Here is a 27,043-nt window from a genome sequence, read left to right on the forward strand (position 1 = left end):
ACGGCTGAGGTGTTTGTCCTACCGTGTTTCAAGTCTGCTTTATGTTCACGGATGCGGTCCGAGACATGTCGTTTGGTTTCTCCAATGTAACTGCTACCACAGAGGCAACTTAGTTTGTAGACGCCTCTCTATATTTATTTAAAGTTGCGCATTTTGATGTGACGTCACATTTCTCAAACGCCCCCCCCCCCATCGTCACAAATGTCTGACCCCGCCCCCTCCCACCTAGCTGCGTGACGTCATCGATGGAAGCCCCCACAGAGAGGGCATCTGGCACCCCAGGCCCCCAGCAAGCACCACCGCTCTGAGCACCCATTCGGGAATCGGTGTCCGCGTAGCCGCGGGAAAGAAACGCGCTCGGCCTGCACCGGCAGCACGGGCTCTGGACTCGCGGCGTCTTCGTCTCCGTGCCGCAGGCGGCGGCGGCGGCGTCTTCGTCTTCGTCCCCGACCCCGCAGCTCGAGGCTACGTGAGCTCGAATCCCGTCCCCGCCGTGTTTTGTCGCTTGTCCTGCAGCGTCCGGCGAGATACAAATAATTTCCAGCGACTCGAGTGTTTAAGTTGATAAAAGTTCGACACGGCCAGCCACTGGTGACCGGTCCTAGACCTCCCCTAGGTAGGCTCGGCCTCAAATGAGTACCTGGAGCGGTGGTGTGTAAACATCGCCACCCGGGGGAGATGTTTACGTTGTTGCTGCTCAGCCACCTCCTCGTGTGCTGTGCCGGACTTTATAGGTTGCTGCTCGCTAACAGCACTTGCCCCTACAGTTTGTTTACAGGAGGGAGATATTTGTTTTTGATGTTCTCGCGGGGGGGGGGGGTGTGTCGGGGTGCCTTGGCGGACCGAGGGGCGCTGATCCCGGCGGCGCCGCTAGACCAGCGCCCGGCGTCGCGGCACGGCGCCTAGGGCCTCACCACTCTCTCGACCCCTAATAACCGTAATAATTGACGTAAATCAGCGTAACGATTTTCCCGTTATAAAATCAGCGATCTAATTTTCTTTTTTGTTACAAATGAAACCGAATTAACATTTACTAAACCTATCATAATACGTTATTTTATTTTGAAAGTACGCGAATACTTTGTTTTATTAATTAAAGTGTAGTGCCTAGATTCTCCCTGGAGATTACACATTTCGTTTGCAAGGGGTGCGTGGGGTACATTGGAATTTTCCGTTTGCGTAGAGCCTAAAAGTGAAAATACTTAAACATGATCAGAATAATGGACCCGGCCTGCCGCAGAGCTAAAGGGCTTTGTTAATGGACGCATAAAGCAACTTGGTTGAACATGTTATCTTAAAGGGCCCTCTCATCAGCATGAGTTGGGAGCAACTTCACTTGACAACATGAGATTTGTTTAAATTTTTAGCAGGTGAGCCACAACTGAGCTAAAAGTTAATTTGTCAAAAGCGACCTCGCCACAAATGATAGCTCAACGAAGTTTCATACTGGTAGGAACCCACTGGTTCCACCAGTCCACAGGGGATTATTGTGTCCGTCCGTCGTGCAGGGAGGGGCTGGGTGGGGAGGGTGGGGCTGGGTGGGGGGTGGGAGGGGTGGGGCTGGGTGGGGAAGGGCTGGTCACCCCGTGGTGCCCTTATAAAACTCAACGTTTAACCTACTCTCGCCGGCTTGTGCCCGCCCTCACAGTCGGGCATTTTTGCGGAATACACCACGCCGCCGTTGACCCTGGCCATTGACCGAGCAACCCAACGTTCCTACCAGCTCCCTCCGCAGGAATGTGTTATCATGTATAGCCCTGTGAGCCATGCGGCTCTTGAGTCGGGTGCAACCGCAACAAACAAAAACATGAACAGAGAACATCTTAAAGTGACGACGCGCAAACAGAAACATCCTGGGATAAACCAGCAAATCTTCCAGAAAAAAAAAAACACAAAGTGGCTTATCACGTGGAAATATATCGCAGCAGCCACTTACTCGATTCGCGCGTGATGTTGATTCTAAACGTGGAGGGAAAAAATCAGAGAACCTGGAGAAAAACCAGAGAACCCGGAGAAAAACCCACGCAACCACGGGGAGAGAGACACCGCAAACTCCAAATATACAGCAGCAGGCGTCAGGGTCGCGATCGGAATCCACGACCTCCTGTACACCGGGCGAGGGAGTTAGCATTTCGCGACAGTGGCGCGCACACACCACACAAAATAAACATTCTGCTGGCACAGATGGGCTTGTGTGGAGCCTGCCCACAGTCCCCAGCTGAGGACAGCATGACATGACCGCGATGATGTCCACCACGCTTGAATTTCACCACGGTCATCTTTCACGTTGCTTTAAAGCCTCTCTCTTCTTAACTTTACGCAACGCTTCAAAACTCGTGTCGGATTATCCCTGGATACACTACCAAGCTTGGGCATCTATGACCAATACAAGAGCTTTTCTTTTTTAATTAAAAGGTATACAGTACTGTATTAGTCACTGTCAATGATGTAATGTCGCAGTGGTCATAATAGCCGACTGCTTTCAACTATTATTAATGGGAATCCGTATTAAGCCAATTCGTATTTTATGTCCGTACGTACGTGTGTTTTCCTTATTTGGCCGTGATATTCGCGAGATGTAAGTGGGAACCATTCACGTAAAATCCGCAGGAACTACAGCCAAAGGTGCATTGACTTGCTCTTTTTACCTAAAATCAACAGTATCCTCACATACTTATTGTGGATGTGGGTGTGTTTGCACTGAGGCTCATGTTTCCACAAATGAACTGTAGCAGAAATAATGACAAGAATTATGGTTGGTTTCTAGACCTCAACTATTGCCATGTGACAGTTTGTGCAGAGAATATCTGCCATTTCTCTGATGCTTGGCTTGGCATGTGGACTATATATTGGCAGTGGTAGTACAATACAATTGTGTAGTACTGTATAGCGGTGAATCCAATACATTGCCCCGTTGGTTCGATCATATGGCTCCCAGTCGGAAGGTTGGAAGTCAGCAGTGGTCGTTATTTACTGGCCACTGCCATGGGAAGGTGGAGTTTCCAAACCGTTGACTCAGGGCTGGCAAGAAAGATGATTCTTCCGTCTCGATTTCAGTTTGTGTGGGGAGATCAACAATTAAGGTGCGGACTAACCAATTCTATTTTATGTACGTCGCCAACCGTGCACTCATAAGAATTTACAGCCCTTTGTCAGTCCACTGCTGCAGGATGGCCTCCACCTGTTGTCGGTGATAGTTGATCAAACTTCAAACTAGTTCGTGTCTTTTTGTGAGGGTGGGACAGTGCAGATGTTGGAGCGTAGTAAAGTACGACGGTGTACAGCATTCTGCCCTCTGTTAGCCACGTGACACGGCAGCCTATCGCAACCCCGGGTTATGCGTTGTGGTTTCCCATCTAAGCCCTGTCCAGGCTCCCGCCTACTTAGCTTCTGAGATCTGATGAGATTGGCCTTATTCTGGGTGATTTGGCTCCAACACCGTGAAGAGGAGTCGTAAATTGGTTTAAGTACTTCTTTATTTCACTAACGCACAGCAACACTCGTTCCAAGACCAACCTCGAACACACGTCCCACAGCCCCTTTTAACCCCTCAATCTCCTGTCCAGCGCATTGCCGCGCGTGTGATTGGTGCGTGTTGTCGTGAGAGCGGAGATGTCGTGTTTGCGTGGTGCGTGAGGGTGGCTCGCAGATCCCTTACAACAGTATAGGTGATCTTTACAGATTTCGATGCAATGGGGCCAAGTGCACAGATGGCACCGGCTGACAGGTGGCACACTTGTGGGTGTTAAAGGTCCACCTTCATAATAAAGACACTGCTTTTCTCCAGTGGGCTCTAATGACATTAATTCCGCTGATATCGTTTAGCCAGTGACCAATTCACTCGGGCTCTCCCCGAACTCGTCAGATCTCGCAAACACAGCAGGGTTGAGCCTGGATAGTGCTTGGATGAACACCACGTGTAACAGGTGTTATAGGCTGTGAGGCATCACAGGCTACATAGTGGGCAGCCAAAAAGGCAGGGCAGCAGAATAGATTGTTTCACGGGACTTTTATGTCTCAAAACGTAGCGCCTTCTTGACAGCCTTTGCCCTGTGCGAGTGGCGCAATTACCGTGTGTACTCATGGTTTTTTTATTTAACAGAGGTACATTCAGCAGGCTATTGGACCACGATGAAAAGCGTGATTGATGCATGACCGTCAACCATGGGAAGGCCCTGCAGTGTGAGCGTACAGTGTTCCCCCCGAAAATCGCTGCGCCTGGCCGGTGCTCCAAGACAAGATTCTAATTCAACAAAGAGCCTCTTGGCAGGATTCCTGCCAGAATTAATAGATATCCTGGCTTCCCTTGCACGTAAATATCAGAGCCAACCCAGCGCTTAAATCAGTACTGTTGAGCCAAAAGCCTGACTTGCTTTACACATGCACTTTTGTTGCGTGTAAAATGCGTTTTTATCTCTAATTATTTTAGCAAGTACAGTGTGAAGAGAAGGAGCTGCCATGTGGCATAACGGTTAAGACGCTGGACTTGCAGTCCAGAGGTCACCAGTTTGATTTCATCTTCCGGCTCGGCAGTTGAAACAATGGTACGAGTTTAGTTAATCCCCCCACCGCCCCTTCTACCTCTTATCCAGCCAGCAGTATAAATGGCTATACTGCAGTTCGTAGAAGAGTAGGCCAAATACCTTCTAGATCCCCTTCCGTCAGCAGTGGCTAGAGCAAGCAATTGCGGTGCTGCACCTTTAGTGTGCTGCCTGCTGAGTTGTTTACTTATTAATGCAGTCTTCACCAGGAGTGATAGTGGTGCACGCTTCTAATAAATCTGTGGAGTTGGTGGATCACACAGAGATGGAGCGTGCGTGAGACATCCACGTGCATGCCCACAAGGTGCCTGTAAGTACGTAGAATACCTTTCTGTGACCTGTCTGCACTTTTGGCGTGCCATGTTATCGAGCCGAATACCGTGCGTCGGTTTTGTCCAGGCACAACTCAGTTTTTTTGTCTCATACGTGCAAGCGGTAATACTCGAATCGAATTTGGCCAAACAAACATCTCCAGTAGAACCCTGCCGTGCAAAGTCTTGACTCGTGCTGTGTTTCCATAACCACATGGGGAACGTGGGAACGCCACGTGGATGACACGGAGGCGTTCCAGCGGAGTAGAGCCAGGTCTCCACGCTCCTCCGTGAGCCCTGCAGCTCGTAACGTTGGCGCAAAATGATAGCAGTAATGTTTTGTACATTAAATGATAGCAGTAATGTTTTGTACATTAATTGTTGTTAAAGATAAAAATAAAATTATTCGATAAAAAAATGTCTTAGTGGTCATGGAAACTTGGCATCAGCGAAACTTTTTCTGGATAAACAACAGATTACTTCTTGTAGAATTGTATCTGTTACAGTCGTATCAGGGTGTGCGGTATTGTGATCAGAGACTTGAATGTGGAAGGTTGTGGTTTTAAATCCTGGTCAGGCCGATAGCAATCATGACTACTTTGGTAGAGTTAGCGATGGTCGTCCTATGGATGGATTGGCACTTGCCATGGAAATGAGGAATATTCGCCAGTGTCCTTGGCTGACAGTGGAGATGAGCGTCACTCCTTTGAGCAGCGAGATGCTTTGGCTTCATAATGAACGACACTGTTTGCTTTTATTAAAATCCCATGAATTAGTCATTCCCATTGCTTGGATACAGGCCAGTAGATGTTTGCATGTAGTGCATGCATCCGATTTGTTAGTGGTATCTATAATTAAAAGTGACATTTACCAATGTTCATCTAATCTCATAAGGCAGCATGATCTACACATACAAACTAAAATGTCAATGTTATTATTAAGAGTAAATATCAAACAACCTCATGACTGTTTCGCCAGGGGAGGCCTTCACCCAGAGGTTTATTGACGATGGGCTGCGGTGCATGTAGAACCTTAACCATGATAAGCATGATAAATCTTAAACATGTAAAATCTTAACCATGATAAGCATGATAAATCTTAAACGTGTAAAATCTTAACCTTGATAACGCTATAGCAATGGTGTGGTGGTTGGTAGGGGTGCAACGACACGTCGATTATTATAAATGATCATATTAACGACATGTGTGTTTAATAGCGAACATAAACATCACTGGTTCTTGATTCGTGCGCTACAGTCGCTGCACGTGCAAGTGGAAAAGACCCAGTGCACATGGAAAATCTAAACTATAAACTACTATAAACAGCACTCTTTGGTTCTTTCGGTAAAGTCACGTAGAAATAAAATAAATAAAATAATAGAATACGACGTTTCGATTGCAACACAAGCAAGCGTCATCAGGTAGAACTAAATTTGAGAGAGAGACAAAACACAGACACAGAGACACACAGACAGACACACAAGCAGAGAGAGACAACACAGACACACAGAGAGAGACACACAACATAGACACACAGAGAGAGAGACACACAACATAGACACACAGACAGACACACAAGCAGAGAGAGACGACACAGAGAGAGAGACACACAACATATACACACAGAGACCCAATGCCTCTGTGTCGTGACTTTTCCGAAAGAACCAAAGACCAATTCCTGCAGTCACGAAAGCTTCAAATCAAGTTTTTACTATAAACAGTTTTCTTTATTTTACTTGGTAAGGCCCACTGAGCTATATATCTCTTTTTCGGAAGCGACCTTTCCACAAATGATCACGAAGTGGCTTATCACGTGGGAATTTATAGCAGCCAGAACTCTCAACGCGTGTTTCTAAATGTGGGGGGAAAAACCGGAGGACCCGGACAAAAATCCACGCAACCACGGGGAGAGAGAGACATGCATATTCCAAACAAACAGGCATCGGTTCGGGATTGAATCCACAACCTCCTGCATACCAGGTGAGGGAGTTAACACCTCACCACCACGGCGCCCCATTAGTCCAGCATGGAACGCTGGAGTAACGTTGGGCCAACGTTGGTCCAGCGTTGCCCCGACGTTGCCCTGACGTTGGCATGTTTTTTTGGGGAAGTACAAGCGTGGTGCCGTTGGTATCCTCGATTCTCCTGTGCAATTGGTCAGAAGCTGCGGGAGAAGATCCTTGGGGATTGGGTCCACGGGCAGCTGAGGGAATCGAGCAGAAGCACGCAAGCGGCCACGCAGTGGCGGTGGCAGCAGCGCGTCGGTGACCCCGTGACCTCGCGCGTTGACCTTGGCCTTGAATAATGCATAATGAATGGAGGCTTTCTGCTGCTCGTGGGTGCTCGTGAGGCGACGTAAGTTGAGTGTTTGCCACCGTAAACACGTCGATGTCCCTGAGCTCGCAGCTCACGTTTGGCTAATTTCAGTTGTTAGGGGGCATCCGGTAAGCACAGTTCTTTGAGGTCAGCTGGGTTTGTTAAACAGAACAAATTGACTCACTCGTTCCCCCCCCCTCCGCCCCCACTGAAGACCGAGGGAGTAAAACATAAAATTCAATAAACCCCGGAGACTCCGAGGTTTGTTTATTTTGGTCGTTATTTCCATGTAAGGCGAGCGAATATCATCGAGGGCTTGTAACGAGCTGTTTATAGTTAAAAATGTGGACTTCTAAAAATGTTGAATGCCCTAGCATGACCTTGGGAAGATCTTATCCTCGCTGTACTATTTTCAAACTAGATTCGAAGCTTTCGTGACTGCAGGAGTTACTCTTGGGTTCTTTCGGTAAAGTCACATAGAAAATCTAATCAAATAATAATGGAAAACGACGTTTCGATTGCAACACAAGCAATCATCATCAGGTAAGAATGAATGAGAGTAAACTTAGAAACAACAACAGCTGAGCGTGGTCAGCCAGGTGGGGTGTTGGCTGTTGTGTTGGCCGGCTCTCTGTGTTGTGTTGCATTGTGTTTCTAAGTTTACTCTCATTCATTCTTACCTGATGATGGTTGCTTGCGTTGCCATTGAAACGTCGTATTCTGTTATTATTTTATTTTATTTTCTACGTGACTTTCCCAAAAGAACCAAAGTGTACTATTTTGTTTTGAGCTCGTGAGAGGCAAAGGCGTAGCCCCGCAATTACTTGTTCGTGTCACTGCTGGCTGAAGGGCCTATCACGAGTGTGGAGCTCCGGAGAGGTGGGAGTGCCTGAACAAACAATTGAGTGGATAACAAATCTAAAATTACACCTTTAATCCTAATTTTATTAATCCATACGAAAGAAGAAGCGCCACCTTGTGCCCCACCGCATGAGACCTGCCAGTCGACTAGACTGTAGTCTACCTGTTGTGTTCTTAATGACGACGCAGAGGCAGGTCTTCATGTAAGGGCTTGCGCCGGTTTATTAACAAGGGTTGGTGACAACTTTCACTAGAGGTATGTGCCCTACACTGGGTCCTTCACGTGGACCCTCGGCTCTGTCTGTCCCTAGCTCGGCTAGCTCTGGGGCTCTCTCTCGAGTCGGATCGGGGTTTCAGCCAACACCGACCGAGGAGAGCAGCACCTTCCACGACGACCACCGGTTTCTCTCCAGATTCCCAGAGCTCTACCCCTCTGCTGTCTCTTCAACCACTCTCCATCCTGGACTCCCACAACGACCCCCGCTTTCGTCACGCGGGTCCCCCTTAAGTACCACGAGGAGACATGACGTCATCGCATCGCACAGCGCGTATGACGTCACGTCCCCATGCTACTCCTCTACATACCCATGTGTAGAGGAGTTATATGGGGACGTGACGTCATACGCGCTGTGAGGTGCAATGACGTCATGTAACCTGGGGGTAACTTAAGGGGGGCCCCGTGACGAAAGCGGGGTCTTTGGGGGGGCCCGGGATAGAGAGAGCGGTTGAAGGGAGCTGAAGAGACAGCCGGGGTAGAGCTCTGGGAGTCTGTAGGAGCCGGCTGTAGTTACGGAAGGCGAAGAGACAGCCAGTAGCCTAGCAGTGGAGAGAGCTAAGGGTCCAAGGGAAGGACCGAGTGTAGGACAGCTACCCCTGGTGTTTACTTACTTCCTTTGAGACCTGCCTCAGCGTCGTCATTTACCACACAACACATGTATTATACTGGTAGGAACCTCCTGGTTACACCAGCCCACAGGGGATTATTGTGTCCGTCCGTCGTGCAGGGAGGGGCTGGGTGGGGAGGGTGGGGAGGGGCTGGGTGGGGCGGGTGGGGCTGGGTGGGGAGGGGAGGGTGGGGAGGGGCTGGGTGGAGAGGGTCGGGAGGGGCTGGGTGGGGAGGGGCTGGGTGGGGCTGGGTGGGGGTTGGGAGGGTGGGGCTGGGTGGGGGTTGGGAGGGGTGGGGCTGGGTGGGGAGGGGCTGGTCACCCCGTAGTGCCCTTATAAAACTCAGCGTTTGACCTACTCACGCCGGCTTGTGCTCGCCCTCACAGTCGGGCATATTTGCAGAATACACCACGCCGCCGTTGATCCTGGCCATTGACCGAGCAACCCAACGTTCCTACCAGCTCCCTCCGCAGGAATGTGCTTTTTTGTATTCGCATCCTGACGCTGGCACAGTCAATGGCTTTACTCGTATCGAACGATGTCAACCGTGAAGCGGACGGCACGTTGTATTTTTTACGGTTATTATTATTGCCGCACCGGAAACCAGGAGCGCCGCACTAACCCCACGTCGGAGGCATTACCCTCAACAGCAGAGTCTGTTCCTTGCAGTCAGTTAAGCAGCCACTCAACTGCATCGTTTGCTCTTTCGGCCTGGTTTGGAAACCGTAATACAGCTTTGGTGTTTTTGAGTATTGATTCCAACCCATACCAAGCACGGGCCGCGCTTGCAGCTCCTCCGCTTTATGATGCCCGATTGAGTTCAGAAGCGAGAGGCCTGTCCTGGGGATATAAATCATGCAGCCGCCCGGTAGCTTCAACATTTAATGAAGTTGGCTCGCGTTGTTTTTTTTAACGCCTCCTCGACCTTGACAAACATCGCGTGCAGGGCACGCGCGTTATGCTCGTTGAGTCGAGTTAATTGGCATGCGCGCACGTTCACCGACGTTACTCATTAACGCGTTCGCAGTGGGAACTCTTGCGGGCGGTACTCGTTTGTCTATTTACACGAAGGTTGCCTGCACCAGTGCTGCGCCTTTGAAACAGGCTTTAAAGCGCTTGGGCATTGACATTGAACGCTGTAAATGTGCTCTTTAGTCTGACTCCTTGAGCCTCGGGCCTTGCCATTTAACCCTAACAGTCCTAGAGGGGCCTTAGTCTGGCCCCCTGAGCATTGCATGTAATCACGGAACCCTCAGAATCTGAAAGATTCCTTAGACTCTCTGAGCCATGGGCATTTACACTGAACCTAAAGATTATTTAAGTTGTCTTAGGCATTATACCTGAATCCTAAGAATACTAAAGGTGTCGTAGCCACACTAAGCCTTGATCGTGAACACTAAAGTTGGCAAATTTGTCTTAATGTCTCCGAGTCTGACACGATGAACCCTGCATGTGTCTAATGGTGCCTTAGTTTGACCGTCAACGTCAGACATGAACACCGAACTCGATGTACATTCCAGTGTCTTGTGGCTTTCTGAGCATAGGGCCTGACCGTCGAATCCTTGGAATCCTTAGCGGGTGAATCATTAGCGTGAATTCAAGTAGAATCTGGCGCTCCGCCATGGCATTTCCACCGCCTTTGCGGGCCACCAGCGGTCGCTTTGTGGACCACTGCCCCAGACTGCAACGCAAGCCAATGCGCAATGGATGGGCGTGCTGAAGTGAAATGCAGGCGAAACGTTTGAGCCCTTGTCGGGTTCGGTGGCTCCGTTCAGGCTGTCAGAGAGAGGGACACGCTTGCGTGTGTTGCCAATGCATCGGATTCACTTTTGGCGCCCCCCCCTGCACCCCCCCCCCCCCCAGTAATTTCTATAGGGCATTCATTTATCGCCAGAGCAGAGGTGGTGGCCATGATTAACAGCAGTAGATTGACAGGGATTCAAATTATTTTATTATTATTTGTTTGCTTGAGTTTGGAATCTGATCCGGGTGGCAGTGAGGTTGTCAATGCGCGCTCAGGCCAATGTGAAAGTTATACGTTCGGTCGATTGGTCAACTCAGCCCATCGTGTTCCTCGGGGGTTGATAAAACTAGTAGCGCTTTGTGAATAGACAGCTGTGGTTAGTACCTGGATGGACTGCCCCCTGTCATGGAAATATGGAATTTCCACCACGGGCTCCACCGTTGAAGGACAGAGGCACGTTGATTGATAATTTTGACTGGACTCTGGGTTTCGATTTAAAGCTTTCGTGACTGCAGGGATTCATCTTCTTGGTTCTTTAGGTAAAGTCACGTAGAAGGGAAGTAATAAAATAATAAAAATAAAACAAAATAAAAGAATTCTCACGACGTTTCGGCCACAACGCAAGCAGCCGGCCTCAGGTGAAGACCAGGTCTGTCGGGGAGACAGCGTCATTCATTCAGACGCTGTCTCCCCGACAGACCTGGTCTTCACCTGAGGACTTGACTTTACCGAAAGAACCAAGAAGATGGACCCTGGGTTTAAACGGCCTCCCTGTTGTAACTATGTGACCCGCCCCTACTGGACATCTTTGTAAAAAGAGCTTCACAATCCCGGAGTTCTCCGGGATTAATGAAGATTCTGATTCTGAAATGTGTGCCCCTGTGAATCCTGCATGGATTCCTTAAAGAGCCCTGGCTGTGTGTTGAGGACAGCTGGTGGATTTTTTGTGGGGGTCGGCAGGCGTTTCAAGGGTGGGTGGGTGCCCTGAGAAAATATTTGACTGTAAAATAAAAAAAAATGTGATGATGATGATAAAAAATAATAATGAATAAACGGATAGCGTTTCTCTTCACTGGTGTTTATTCCACATAGAGGCGGTTGCCCGTAGCGACGCTGCAAATGGAATCATTTGCGTGGCGAGAAAGGACGCGCGCGTGTGTGCGCGCGCGTGTTTGCGCACACGCGGGTGGGGGCGCAAGCCAGGATTTCCACCAGATCTGGGTCAGTAAAAGAGTAAGCGGCCGCACTGGGAATGTGGAATTTCCACTTGTTTGGCTCGGGGTTGCCAACAGAGATGAATGCCGCGACGTCTCAACGGCGTGAGCGTGGAGACATTCTGGCATGCCGCGGATCCGACTCCGACACATCGAGGGGGATTATTGTTGCGGTGTGTAAATTGTGCCGTGCCCCACCCGGCTCGTCACGGCGGCCTTTACGTTCTTGGGACCGGCGCAAGAAGAGCGTGCCGGGATTTTGGCGCGTTGCCCCGTAGACCAGTCGGCCCAAGTCGTCATCACCGTCGACTTGGAACGGTGACTGAGCATCGGCCCAGGTCGGTGGAAGTTTACCGGGCCGGATGTTAAACGACGCCGACCGACGATGCAAACGCAAAAGTTTCATTGTTTTGTAGATGCGGTAGACGCCTAGGTTGCGTATCCTGCGGTGTCCCGCTCTCGTCGAAGCTTCCGCTTGTGAGGAAAGCAGGGTTGTCATCGGGTTCACGGAGCTGCGTGATGAGCAGAAGAGGGCATTAAGGGTTCACCCCAGGCTTCACACGTACCTATCTATGTATGTTGAACTTCTTTCGCTGCGGTGGGAAGGACAACAAACTAAACACGAAAAGCAGTTCTAAAAGAATACATTTTCAAATTAGATTTAAAAGTGCATACCTCCGGTGGCTTCCTAACATTGGAAGGAAGAGCATTCCAGACGGCCGCAGAAGCGCACCTGAAAGCGCACGATGCGGTGACGACTCTTTGTTCGATGGTTAGCCGAAAGCCACTGCTGCGAGGATGAGCGGAGTTTGAAAAGGGGGCCTCACAGCGGAGCCTCTCGATTTGACGCTCATGAAGAAGGAGGGCCCACAATGGCATTCTGTGCCAGGACTCTATCGACCTCTGGGCTTCCACTGTGCAGCGGTGCAACAACATCCATTGTTTTATTGCCCGTCTTCAACCTGTGCTGAACAGCACGGTGAAGTATGGTCAAATAATCCCCATGGCCCACGCAGGCGTTAGGGGGGCACTCATCCAGCAGTGGAGTGACAAACGGCTAAGTGTGTGTTGAACTTCTTTCACGCCGTACGTAGCCAACCGTGATTATCGGAGGTGCTATACTGTACGTGCACATGCACAATAGCTCCACGCCCTTATGTATCTGGTAACCCCGCTGGGAACCGTACACCCGCAGTTATTTATAGAAGCAGGGTGGTGGCGGAGTGGTAACACTCACACGCCTCGCAGGCAGAAGCACCTGGGTTCGATTCCTGACTCTGGCGCTCTTCTGTGTGGAGGCTGTAGGGTCTTCCCGTCTTCTGCGTGTGTTTCCTCTGGGTTCTCTCAATTAAAAACGAAACTATTTTTATTATTTTGCCAGGTAAGGCCCACTGGGCTGTGGAGCTCTTTTCAGATGTGACAAATGATAACGAAGTGGATTGTCACGTGGAAATTGTATTGCAGCCAAATACTCTAAACGTTTAGTTCTAAATGTGGGAGGAAAAACCGGAGGACCTGGAGAAAAATCCATGCAACCAAGGGGGAAAGAGACACAATCTCCAAATATATAGCAGGTGTCAGGGTCGGGATCGAGACCACGACCTCCTGGATACCAGGCAAGGGAGTTAACATCTTGCCAATGTGGTGCCCAAATTTCCTTCCGTAGATAAATAGAAGCAATGTAATTGGTGTTGTCCACACATCCCGATATAGCAAATGCCCTCCCGAAAAAGAGTGTTCGGGCTCATTGTGACCTTTCCGGATGTAAACGAATAAAATATTACCACGTTTCTGCGGACGACGATTGTTTGGTTGATGAAATGAAATAACACCCAGTTGTCTCTTGGGGCACTTTTGGGTCCAAATTATGAGTGCTGCCATACGCAGGGTTTCCCAGTCTCTCCAGTCCTCGTGACCCACCACCAATCATACGCCTGATGATTGTTTAACACGTCCCGAGCGATGCGCTGAGAAATTCATGCAGTCTGCATTAATGGGGCCTGTTCGAATTAAGGTTGAGATCTCAGTGTGTGTGCGCGTTGCAATATGAACCCGGCGACCCGAGTTCGATTCCCGCTCACGGCCACCAACACCAGTGACGATTATCTGAACCGGTCCTGGGCCTCCCTATAGGTCGACTCAGCCCCACATGAGTACCTGGTGCGGTGTGTAAAAACATCGCCACTGGGGAGACAAAGGCGGTCGCGCGTGGTGTTGGCCACGTACTTCCTGGTGTACCGTCCTGGTCTTCATTGGTGCTCGCTAACAGCACTTGCCCCTACAGTCTGTTAAGGCTATACAGTGGATCCTTTGTTTTTTACACTTGTTCCGTGTGCGTGTGCATGGGATCCCTGTGCGCATGTGCTCGGTATAAATGTATGTTGAGCAACTTTTGCACCATATGTAGCCAACCGTGCTCATCGCAGGCAGCGTTTATTGATTAGCGCTTCACGTGGGACGTGTGGGCGCATGCGGCATGGTTGTTATTGAAGGGCGGGGAGTTAATTGGCTAAACGCAGAAAGACTAAGTAGCGTGGGCTGGAGTTTGGGAAATCCTGGTCATACAAACGTTCCTCTGTTGTCCTCCGGTCCCCCCCCTCCCCCGCATTTAGAAAAATGCATTTAGATTATTTTGCTGCTCGAATATTTCCATGTAATAAGCCACTTTGTTGAGCTATCATTTGTGGCCAGGTCGCTTCTGAAAAATAGCTCGGTGGGCTTTACCTGGTAATATAAAAAAAATTGTTTCGTTTTATTCGTTTTTTTTAAGTGATTTGTTTACCTTTCCCATACTCTACACTCCTATCGTGTGTTGTTGTTTTTGTTGTTGTATTGTTTGTTGTTGTAACGTTCCTGACCCCGGCGCCCCCTTCCTGGACATGTGTCGAGAGAGAGCTTCATAGCCCATCGATTCCTCCCTCAGTATAAATGAAGATTCCGACTCTGATCTGATTCTGATCGTAGAGGATGGCCACCGTTGACTCCCCCCACCCACCCACGCGCGCGCGCTCTGTACGGACGCGGGCGTGAGGGGGGCCGCGGGTGTCGGTGGTTGTCGCGGTGATGATGATGACGGCGGCGCGCGCCCACGTTTGGTATGTCGAGGGGGTGCCGTCGTGTACCCTGTCTGGGTTTGGCCGGGCCGAGCGCTGGCGCTGGTGGCAGAGTGCGCAGAACCTAACCTCGCACCGCCGCAATGACCCTACATGGCGCGGCCGCCGCACATTTTTTGTAGCCGTTCTCTCTGCACGTGTTTCCCATTAAAAGCCAGCGGCGTCGCTGCGTACGTCCGCGCGGTCTCCTTCTTCTTGACGTACGGCCGATGTAGATGCGGCGCAACGACTACTATCTCGCGTTCAGGTTGGTCAAGGAGCAGTGGAGTGCATCGCTGCGATGTCTGCCTTCGTATTTGTGGATCGGGGGGGGGATTGCGGCGTTGCACGTTGTACTACAGTCTGTTCTGGATGACTCACAGTCGCGCACTACTGGAGTTCTTTTTCCATTTGTGCATCAGGTATCCGCGTCTACCGCCATGGTTTGTGCAGTGGATGAGATTTAGGAGGGGATCCGTGAGCTTCGTGGAAGGTCAAACCTACAAGGGGGCGGAGAATGGTGGTGTAGTGGTTCCTACCGCTGCGCTGTGTAATTTTATCAATGTAAAGTCTGGCGACCAAGGCGAAGGCATGAGAGCAGATAAAACTAAAATTGTCTTTTTATTTTACCACGTAAGGCCCCACTCAGCTATGTACAGTAGCTCTTTTTCAGAAGCGACCTGGCCACAAATGATAGCTCAACGAAGGGGCTTATCACGTGGACATTTATAGCAGCCAAATTCTCGTGTCGATTCTAAATGTGTAGAGAAAAACCAGAATGCCTGGAGAATATTCCACGCGACCACAGGGAGAGAGACATGCAAACTCAAAATATACAGGCGTCAGGGTCGGGATCTAACCCATGACCTCCTGTATACCAGGCGTGGTGGTTAACATCTTGGCACCATCGTGCCCATGGTGGTGGGACACTCTCAGGGCAGATCTTGTGCCTACCGTGTAGCAATTGCAGGATCTGGCGGAGGGTACAGAACGTTGCGGAGGTGGGGCGGTGGTGGCAAACACGGCCTTGCACTCATGGCACCTTGATATTGATATTGAATGTAAAGTTTAAGCATATATCTCTCCATGCTTCTTTGCGCAGTTTTCAAGTTTTTGTTCAGTTTGCGTCTTGTCACAGATGGTTAAACGTCGTTGTTGTTTACCAAGTCGTATTAAACATGGTGTTGTAGGTGGTTTAGCGGAAGAGCGAGTGGCTTGTAACTGTAAGGTAGCGAGTTGAAATTGTGCTTGGTGTTTGACTCAGCCCACTATCATCGTCATCCCTCCAGGAAAATTGCCAACAGTGTTTTCCAGTGGATGGACTCGCCTCCGTCACACGAACGTGGAATATCCGCAGCTGTCTCGCGGCTGTGAACGGGATGCGAGCGCTTCCTCGGCGCTCCTTCGAGCAGGAAATCACGGTGACCTCGCTCCATTAAACGGAGGCATCGCAGGCATTGCGGGTTTTTCGCCGATGGTGCGGTATCGAGGAGAGCGTGATCGGCCTTAGCAAAAGGTGGCTGGAGGGGCCCCCAGAGTTGTCGAACAAATCTCTTACCTACAGTGCATAGGCAACTTTAAACCCCTCCCCACCCTCCACGAGATTGAACAGGGCAGCCTTGTGATCACCGCACGTCACTGAGCAGCGAAAGAATTCTCTTGCTGGGACCCGGCGGCCGCGGTGAATATACTCCGAGTAAAATAAACAGCGACGTCCTTTTGCACAAGTTGCAAGCAGCTGCGGGAAATAAACAAACACAGTTCGTCGTCATCGCGCGTTTGCCGTGGACATATTTGGAAGCGGTGCACGCACGCAAGATGATGGATGCATAAAAACGTCTTTTTATTTTTAAACAAAAATAACATTCCCACCCCTCCACGGGCCCACAAGGCTTTCCTTGAGCAGCGCTTACCACGCTATAGGCCTCATTGTAAAAATGTTAAACTATCATTATTATATTCTGAGGTTTTTTCGGTAAAATCATGTAGGTCAAACATTAAAATTGATACAGCTGTCGTGGCTGTGACGGTTCCACCTGAAGACGGAAGCTTGTGTTGCCTCCGAAACGTCGTGATTTTTATTTTATTTTACTTTGATTCATTTTAATGTTTTACCTACGTGACTTTACCGAAAAAACCTAAGAATATGAATCTTTGCAGTCACGAAAGCTTCAAATCTAGAATTATCATTATTATTGCGTGGATATTTTCGGTCCAATAAAGGCAACAAATTGTACCTGTACGGAGCAATGAATGGCCGCTTGCCTGCCTGCCCAACTACAGAGCAATCTGTTGTCTTAGTTGATGTGTTCATGTGCCCTGGATAATAACAGCTGGAATGAACAGATGAGTTGCAGTGTTTTTCAAAATGGTAGTTAAAAGTGTCTCTCTCTGGGGGGGGCTTTGTCTCAGCTGGTGTCCCCAAACCAGAGGTGCAAATTAAATTTTTGGCTATGATCCAAAACATTTTCTTGGTTCTTTCGGTAAAGTCACGTGACTTTACCGAAAGAACCAAGAAGATGAATCCCTGCAGTCACGAAAGCTTTAAATCGAAATCCAAAACATTCTCTTGCCTTTCAACAAAGCGGTAGCCCTCTTGGCAACCCCTGAAAGATGATGGGCTGGCGTTGTGACATTTCACGTGGGGACATTTGCGATCGTGAGCCGAGCGCTCCGAATCTCAAAAGAGCCACCCAGCTGGATTTAAAGTGCTCGGTGCCCGAGTCGGCGAGAGGAGGGCCCGCATTGAATACGGCCCCCACGTGATGTCAAGGCCACGTGCGACTTGAGCAAACCCACGCGATTACCGAGCCCTCGTCTCATTCGCTGGCATCTGTTTTTCTCATCGGTGGATGATTTGTGGGTTTTTAGAAGGTTGGTTTACGTGTACTTGTACGTGTCATTATCATGAAATGTTGTACACCGTTTGCATACGCAGTGCAGAGCTGTTGATTTCTAGAGTGCCTCCAATTTATATGTATGTATATTAATCTTCTTTCACACCATACGTAGCCAACTGTGCTAATTGGAGGTACGGGGGAAGGACAACTACACTAAACACAAAACGCAGTTCTAGAAAAATGCGTTTTCAATATAGATTTAAAAGTGTGTATCTCCAGTGGCTTCCTTTATCGGAAGGAAGAGCGTTCCAGGCGGCCGCAGAAGTGCGCGATGCGGTGACCGTCTTTGTTTCGATGGCCGGACATTTTAACACGTAGGCCCTAATGTTAGAATTTGGCAAAACCACATGCCAAATTAGAAAATGCCCCTTCCCCCTCCCCCAAATGACTCAATTGAGACTACAACACAGCAAGCATTACCACCAACTGTCGGACTAATGCCCCGCATTTTCTATCATCGTGGCCGCTTGAGTTCTCACCTGGTTAAACAAAATAAACAACTCGGCTATCCCGGTACGCCGGTCTATTGCTAATGGCGTTTGACTCGCTTAAGCCTCAGGCACGGAGCCCAGAGACAGGGCTGGGGCTGTTGTCTGCTGGGAGTAGGATGGGGAGAGAGTGGTGGGAAATCCGGTCGGGGTCGAGCACAACTCTGGTGACAGTCGGTGAGAGATGGTCCCATGGGAAGATGTCTTGTGGGGCCCTGAGCGGGAACCGGGCGGGGATGTGGTCACGTGGTGAGACTGCGGTGATAGTGGTGGGAGTTGTCTTGGGTAGTCACGCTAACACGGCCGCCGCGTGTCTGCCCATTGCCTTTCATGGCCACGCTCGTCGGCAGGGGGCCGTTCCGCCGCGCTCGCTCTCGGATGCCACCGGCGCCAGGCTCGCGGCACCAGCGCCGGGTGTCACTGACGGAGAGGAGACTGGAGTAGGGAGCGGAGCCGGTGGCGGCGCGCACCTCGCTCGCAGCAGGTACCGCTACCCCCCCTTCCTGCCAAATCCCCCCCCCCCTACCCCCACGCCCACCCCCCCCCCCACTGCCCCCCGCCCACCCCCTTCGTCTAGCGGTTCCCATCCCCTCTGGACCCGCGGACCCACTGTCAACCCTCATATCACTTTCACGGACCTGCGCCCAAAACACAATGTTCACAATTGAAACGACTCGTGAGTAACCAATGCCAGCCATCGGGCGTATTCGGTCAAAAGCCAGCCGTGTTGATGACTCGTGAATACGATGTCAAATAGCCGTGCAAACGGGTGGCGGTTGTGCAACGGGCGGCTCCGCAGAGCACTTGGAGTGCACCATTCTTCAATCCCACCCCCCACCCACCCCCTGCTGCAGCCGCCGTCGCCTTTCCCCGACGTCTCTCTCTCGAGAGAGTGTCTGAAGCGTCGAGGACCGAGCGCTCCCTTCTGAGCCGTCGGCTGGAGGACGCTGGAGGACGCTGGTCTCCGCGTTGTCATTTGGCATCGTCGTGCCGGCTGGCGCCGTGTGTCATTCGAGCGCTTGGCTCGTAGTTGGGACTGTTGCGAGGAGTTCAGAGGTGGCCGTGTGGCTCAGAGGGTGAGAGTTCTACATCGGAGCGCTGAGATGCCACAGTGGAATTTGGGTTTTATCCACCCAGATTAAAGCTTCGTTCTCTAAATCAGAATACTAGAGGAATCCGATGAGCTATGAAACTCTCTTTGACAGATGTCTCAATTGTTACAAGTTGGTGGTCTCAGCCTGGTCACCAATAGCTGCACAATTAACCCCATTTCGCCTCTGTTGGTTAATTCCAGCTCTGAATTATGTGGTTTTAAGGCAGTCATAAAAGACTAGACTCTTAAGCTTCAGGTATTATCACCGCATCTTAAGAATGCAAATGGTGTCAAAGTTGCTGATGCGCTTCAATATCTACGCTGGATTTTGCGAACATTTACAAACAATTCCACCCCTCTTCACACAACCCAGGCAGGGCGAGCCCTCCAGTTGGGAACCGCTGCGCCGAGACTGCCTGCTCCCTCCACATTAGCCAGTGCCATGCGTCAGCTTGCTAAAGCGAAACTGCGAATTTTCAATAAGGGCGTAGAACGTTTTGAACATTTGCTATGCCAGTGGTTAAATTTAGGTGGCTGGATAGCAGAGTGTCCTTGTGTGCTTTGCCAACGCATTGGGGTTCACTTTTAGCCACCTACCCCCCACCTCCCCCCGGTATTTTCTGCCGTGTGTTACTGTCGTCGAAGCTGATAAATAGATACATTTGATACGTGCATCAAATCGTGCGTGCAAGAAACTAATCGTGCACTATTTTTCGAAATGACATGCGCACGCTATCTTGCCGTCGGAGAGGAGAAAAGACGATAAGAACACAACGGAGGAAAGGCCGCAAAAAATAATTGTGTTTTGAATCCGTCTGCACGCGCAATCATTTTCTTCATCCTGTTACGCACATACGTGTGTGTGTGTGTTTGGTGTATGTGTGGGGAGCGGTGGTGTAGCGGTTAGCGTGCTGCACTACGAACCCGGCGACCCGAGTTCGATTGTCGCTCACTGCCAACATCGGTGGCGGATATCTGAACCAGTTCTGGGCCTCCCCGAAGTCGACTCGGCCTCAAAAGTGTACTTGGTGTGGTTTCTAACCTCACCACTAGGGGACAAAGGCAGCCGGGCGTGATGCTGAACACCCACCCCCTCGTGCGCCGTGCCGACCTTCATCGGTGCTACTCGGTAACAGCACTTGCTCCAACAGTCTGTTAAAGGCTATTTACGGGGGAACTTTGTCTTTTGTTTAGCGGCGCGATGGGGGGCCCACTGAGCTGCCACCGTGGTGGCCCCGGGAGGGAGTACGGAGGCCTCCCGTACGGCGTGGACCGCATCAACATCAACACGGCCACCGAGGAGCAGTTGATGACGCTGCCGGGCGTGTCGCGCGCCATCGCGCACAGCATCGTCGAGTACCGGCAGCAGATCTCCGGCTTCCGCAAGGTGCCCCCTCCCCCCCGCCCTGACTTTCCCTACAACAACAACAGCAGCTGCCATTCGCCACTGCGTGGCCGGTGATGTCACCACGGCGCTTGCGACAGGCGAGGTGCAGTTTTAGGCCATCGAGTGAAGTGAGGAAGGTATCACTGATGACAGGTTAAGGGACAGACCCAGAGGTGTTATGGGTTTGACTGACTGAGATGACTGACAGATGATCCACCCACACGCCAACACACCCACACAACACTCAGTTGGTTTTAGTTCTATATTTTTGTATTTGCATGTTCCAGCAGCCTACGACCAAATCTCAACTGAACTATTTGACCAGGTCAGGCCCTCTGAGTTAGTGTAGCTCTTTTTCAGAAGCAACTTGGCAACAAATGACAGCTCGATGAAGTGGCTTATCATCATGTGGAAATGTATAGCAGCCGAATACTCTAAACGCACGGTGATTCTAAATGTGGAGGGGAAAAACCAGAGTGCCCGAAGAAAAATCCACACGACCATAGGGAGAACATGCAATATATAGTCGTCAGGGTCAGGATTGAACCCATGACCTCCTGTATACCAGGCGAGGTTGTTAACATCTCGCCACCGTGGTGCCCAAACTCTCCTGGAATGTCCCCCGATCCTGTGAGACCTGGGGGAGGGGACCACCGTGCGTGCGTTCTACATTGGCAGCTCTGCTCAAGCGCACACACAACAACCAAAAACTCACGCACGTCAATAGCACTTCCCGAGAGAGGAAATCGTGTATAATCGGTGAGGTTGTAAGTTAGGTATGTTGCTGCACTTCTTTCACATCGTACGCAGACAATCGTGCTATTCGGAGGTGCAGGGGAAGGACAAAAAACTTAACATAGAAAGCTATATAAAGAAATGAGTTTGCTATGTAGATGATTTAAAAGTGCAAAGCTCCAGTGGCTTCCTAATGTAGGAGGGAGGAGCGTTCCAGACGGCGACAGAATCACAAGCGGTGATTTTCTTTGTTAGATGGCCAGCCAAAAGCCATTGCTGCGACGATAACTGCAGTTCGCTTGGTGGTTTATATTTTTTGACGTGATCACCGAGGGTGTTGGTGATGGCTTTTACTCTGCTATGCTGAGTAAAGGGCCATTTCCCAAAACGTCTCCTCTTGTGTATATTCTCCTTTGGGGGCAGCATTAATGACGGACGTGTCTTGACGAGCCAACCCCCAACCAGGATTCTAACTCGACGATCTTCCGAATGCGAGTCGCTTGATCAGCCTCCCGTGTTTGTCGCGCGTCCCCCCACTGCCGTCGCTCTGTCTCCTCTCCGTCGCTGCGGCCCACCTCTCCATGGTGTGGAAATGGTCGTTCGCCGCCCAGCTCTTGATAGAGAATGGATTATGGTGATTGTTTGTCTGGAGGTTTTTGAGAAAGATACGAACGCGATAGACAAAGACAAAAATCCCTTGTTATAGCCTTAATAGACTGTTGGGGAAAATGTTGTTAGCGAGCACCGATGAAGTCTGACAGGGCACATAGAGGGGTGGGTGGCCAGCACCACATCCGGTCGCCTTTGTCTTCCTTGTGGCCATGTTTACACACTGCACCAGGTACTCATTTGAGGCTGAGTCGACCTTGGGGAGGCCCAGGACGGGTTCAGATAATCGTCACTGGTGTTGGCCGTGCGCGAGAATCGAACTCGGGCCGCCGGGTTCATAGCGCAGTGCGCTAATCACTAAACTGAACGTGATAGATGCACACACACACACACATCACCTCTTTCAAGGATATTCTTCAATCGTTACGTCTTACCTTCGCCTCAGCTTTGTTTGAATCCACTTAAAGCCTGAAGCCCATTATTGATTGGCGTCCGGGAGTGAGGTGAGTGTGTGTGTGTTCGCTGCCGAGCAGTCGGCCGCTAATGCGCATGCCGACGTGACGCGGCTTGCCCCCCCCCCCCGCTTCCGTCGCTGCCTCGCCGATGCGGCAGAGAGGAAAACTGCCGACACGGCCGGATGAGGTCATTGGCCTAGCTGGGTGAATTGGCGCTCTCTTGGTCACACACACACACCACCGTCACGGTCGTTTATTTATTTATTTTTACCCCCCCCCCCCCCCCCCCAACATTTTTTTTTACTTTGCCCAACTTGAGAAAGGAGTGAAATCTGTGAAGCCGCAACGTTTAATCGAGCCCTTGTTTCGCGGAATGCTCAGCGGATTTGGGGCGTTGGACATCGGTGGGATTTATGGTTTTGGACACCCACTGGACATCTGTGTCTTAAATAAATAAATGTTCCGATTTGTATTTTGTGGCCTGTGCTCATCAACCGCAATGTGAAACATGGAGAACACACGGCGGACACGAGCACCGATCCTAATTGGGTGATAAGCATCCGTTGCCCCAAGTATAAAATCATCCATCATCATGGGACCTCCCTTGCCAGTACCAAAATATGATGTTAAGATGTTAAAACACCAAACTGAAACCTTTTACAAGGAATCATGTCTGCATTCACCACGATACTTGTGGTCAGAATGCAAACAAAAAACATGCTCTGATAATCTACGCATTGTCCTTGAAGCTGATTGGTCCACACCAGAGACAGCTTTCTTTCGAGCCTAGTCTCAAACGGTGTTAGACCAGAGGACGCCAAAAGGTGTACAGCACAAAGACAATGCACTATCAGAGTAATGAGAGCTCGGGGTGAGAATTTACATCATGGGACCTCCTTTGCCAGTACCAATTTATGATGATAGGTTTTTCACCTTTTTCTGACTGGAAAAAAGGGAAAAAATCTATTATCATATAAAATCATCCGTCGCAAAATTACTTGTGACGTGTCTTTAACTCCCTCTTGTCCACGCTAGGGGTGCTGCACTCTCCTTTGCACACCACTGTCAGGTTCTGTGCCAGACTGATATTTAATTTTCATCTTCAGAGCTGGAAATGTGCATCATTTAGTGAAATGAAATGTAATGTTACGGGGTTATTTTTGTATAGACGAGCTGCTGGCGGATCTTTAAGACGCCTCCCTCCCTCCCGCGAAATCTTTGTTTAATAGCTCAGATTAATCCAGTCTTAAATAAAGATTCTTATTCTGAATATAGTATGATATCATACGATGATAAATTATGATGTCATCAGTACGATATCATCAGTATGATATTATAGTATGATAAAGTATGACATTATAGTGTGATATAATAGTATGATCGGGTATCGCTTGCATTTGCACGGGAGACACGGCCAGGGTGGAGGGTGGGTAGAGAGGGGAGGCGTGACGTCGGCTTGACGCTGGGGGGGGGGGGGGCGCGTGTGACGTCACCGCGCAGATGTGCACGGTGACGTCATCACCACGCACACACGCACCAGCCTGCGAGGCAGAAATCCAGCCAATAAACTTTTATCTCACAGTATGACATTGGTGTAGCCAGGTTGAGACGATCGATTCGCTTGACAGCCCAGAATTTAAATGAGCGTAGTGAGTGTACGGCCTCAGATTTGAACCCAGAATCCACAATGGCCCAAAGTCTTGTTGCTATGAGAACTGCGCCAAGCTAAGCTGCGTCGTGCCCCCACAAACTGCATAACCCCCCCCCCTCCATGTCCTGTACCGCTGCCCTTCCCTTCAGACGTCTTACTCAACAGGGCCGAAGCGTTCCTCCCCAAATGGGGCCGCCAGCTTCACTTCGTTTGTCTCCCATGCCCCAGGTGGAAGACCTCGCGCTGGTCAGCGGCATTGGTGCCGCCAAGCTCCAGCACATCCAGCCCGAGATTTGCGTGGGGCCCCTGGGCGCCGACACGGCCGAGCACACGGCGACGACGACGCCCGCCCCGGGGGCCCAAACGCGGGCCCCGCCCGACGGCGGCGCCGTCCCGAACGAGAGCAACGGCAAGCACGACGGCGCGCGTAGCAACGGGCCCCGGCCGGCGTCTCTCTACGCCAACGTGCCGCAGGGCCCCAACGGAGTCGCGGACGGGGCGGCGGGGGCGGCGGGGGCGGCGGTGGGGGTGGCGGCGGCGGCGGCGGCGACCGGGTCGGGCCGGGTGGGGCGGCCTCCGTCGCCGTGCCTGCCCGGCGCGGACGGAGCGGAGGGCCGACCCTCGGTGCGGCTGGGCACGTGGGACCTCACGAGGTGCACGGCAGAGAAGGCGGAAAACCCTGGGGTCAGGGAGGTGATCGGCATGACGCTGCTGGAGAACGGGTGGGTGCCGACCCCTGCCCCCCCCCCACGCTCTGGCCCCTTCACCGCGTGTATCCGTCAACCCACGACGTCCAAACGCCTTGGCATGACGGTTTTGAATCCGCCGTGTGGGTGTTCGCAGCCTCTTGTGTCCGTTATCAACTGGGGAAGACACCCGCAGTAGTCCGTGGCGAAAGCCCAACACGAGATATGCTCCAAACACAGCTCAGAATCAGGTTTTAAAATCAGATTTTGATTGCGTTGTCGACAATGAGATGTATAAAAAGAATAAACAATGAACGACCTGACTAGCGCAAGCCCCATGAGCTACACAAGCGTGGCCGAGGCCTTCATCCAGCAGTGGGCCGACAAAGGGGTTGTTACGGGTTTAAAAAAAATATATTTTCAACGCAATGGGTTGGCACTTTCAATTGTTACATAACATGAACCTGGATCTGATGGTCACTGCCATGGCTTTTGGAAGTGATCGTTGAATCTAACAATGATTATCTACAAAGTGATAACAAAAAAATCTGGAAAATTAATTTAATTGTGGGGATTGGCTGCCTGACAACAGGGAATCTTGAACATACGATATCCATGGTGTCATTCATTGCACAAATAATCAATATTCCTTTCCCCATCTTTAGGATCAAACTCTTGGCTGTTCAGGATGTCATGGACAGAGTTTCCTTGGAAAAGGTAAGGCTGGTGCAGCAGATTACGTTCATTCCCAGTGCTCGCCAAAGCGTGATAATTGGGCATCCCACAGAGTAAGTTCAGATCCCAGTTTACCCAACCCTTCTTCCCTTCGGGGTCAGTATAATGAGGATCATTTGCGAGTAAGTCCGCGGTGCTTATGGATACGCTGGCTCTGCTATCGGAATATAATTAACACCACTGGATCAGGGCCATCCCATTGTTCTCCAGCAGAGATGAGCGTCGTTCCGTTGTTCGTGTGAGCAGGGAGATGCAAGGCAGGGCGGTGCGACGCCACGGGTTTAAGAAAACGCCAGGTTACGGTTCGTGATTACGCTAGGCCCCGCAGCTTGAGAAGGCTAAGAACGGGACTTGTGTGCGAATGCACACACACACACACACACGTGCGTGATGTGTGTGTGTGTGTGTGGGGAGCAGTAGTGCAACAGTTAGTGTGCTGCCCTATGAACTCCGGCGACTCGGGTTCGATTCCTGCTCATGGCCAATACCAGTGACGATTATCTGAATCGGTCCTGGGCTTCCCCTAGTTCGACTCGGCCTCAAACTAATACCTGGTGCGATGTGTAAACATCGCCACTGATAGCCACCCACCCCCTCGCGTGCTGTGCCGGCCTTCATTGGTGCTCGCTGACAGCACTTACCCCAACAGTCGGTTAAGGATTTGTATTTGACGTGTGTGTGCGCGACTGTCCACACAGATCTGCATGGAGATGAATGAGCCCATCACGCCGCAAGTGAGTGGCTGGGAGCCCCTCCTCCGTGGTTCGTGGCGGGGCGTGCTGTCCGAGCCTCCGCAACAACTCCCCGGACAGGTACGAGTACACACACAAAGGCAAAGGTACCCCGCGTAGCTTTTTACTGGCCGTTGAGGCAAGTGACATCCGCGGAGACCCTGTCAAGGCCAGCACGGTACACGAGTGAGTGCCATGCTCGGCTGCCTTTGTCTCTCCGATACTGTTAATAGGCTATACGGGAGGAGTCTTTGTCTTTTTCTTTTGATTGTGGCGGTGGTGGTGGTGGTGATGGTGGTGGCGGTGGCTCTTGGCCCCCCAGGATGGGACTGGTTGTGAGCAGGGTCGCCTGGGCTTCCTGTGGGACACGGACACGGGCATCGAGCTGCTCGCAGCCTCCTCCCTGCACCTCCGGCACCGCGACGCGCTCGGACACGACACCCACATCTCCCCTTTCCTGGGCCACTTCACGGTAACCGTGCGTCGTGCGGCTCTGCCACGGGCCAGTGGCGTGCGCTCCTTGTAGCCGTAACAAGGAGACGAGCGAGGGTCTGCTTCCGCTCCAAACAGGCCGGTGGGCCGGTCCGTTGAGGGAGCCACTGTTTAATCC

General features: G+C 50.9%; 1 protein-coding gene across 2 annotated transcripts in view; it reads left to right on the forward strand.

Annotated features, from left to right (window-relative positions):
* The first annotated feature begins 243 nt into the window (after positions 1-243).
* LOC144735062 (endonuclease/exonuclease/phosphatase family domain-containing protein 1-like) overlaps positions 244-27,043 on the forward strand; it is a 36,638-nt gene continuing 9,838 nt past the window's right edge. Inside the window, exons 1-7 of one of the 2 annotated variants that reach the window (XM_078617453.1) lie at positions 244-469; positions 18,702-18,835; positions 20,639-20,831; positions 24,510-25,003; positions 25,633-25,684; positions 26,401-26,514; positions 26,756-26,905. In XM_078617453.1, the coding sequence (XP_078473579.1) occupies positions 20,646-20,831; positions 24,510-25,003; positions 25,633-25,684; positions 26,401-26,514; positions 26,756-26,905 (996 nt within the window). In that variant the 5' untranslated portion in view covers positions 244-469; positions 18,702-18,835; positions 20,639-20,645. Of the gene's footprint in view, positions 470-15,038; positions 15,232-18,701; positions 18,836-20,638; positions 20,832-24,509; positions 25,004-25,632; positions 25,685-26,400; positions 26,515-26,755; positions 26,906-27,043 lie in introns of those variants that run through there. The other variant, XM_078617454.1, reaches the window with a different exon arrangement.

Source organism: Lampetra planeri, chromosome 54, assembly GCF_965212315.1.
Source record: "Lampetra planeri chromosome 54, kcLamPlan1.2.h2, whole genome shotgun sequence".
Classification (NCBI taxonomy): domain Eukaryota; kingdom Metazoa; phylum Chordata; class Hyperoartia; order Petromyzontiformes; family Petromyzontidae; genus Lampetra; species Lampetra planeri.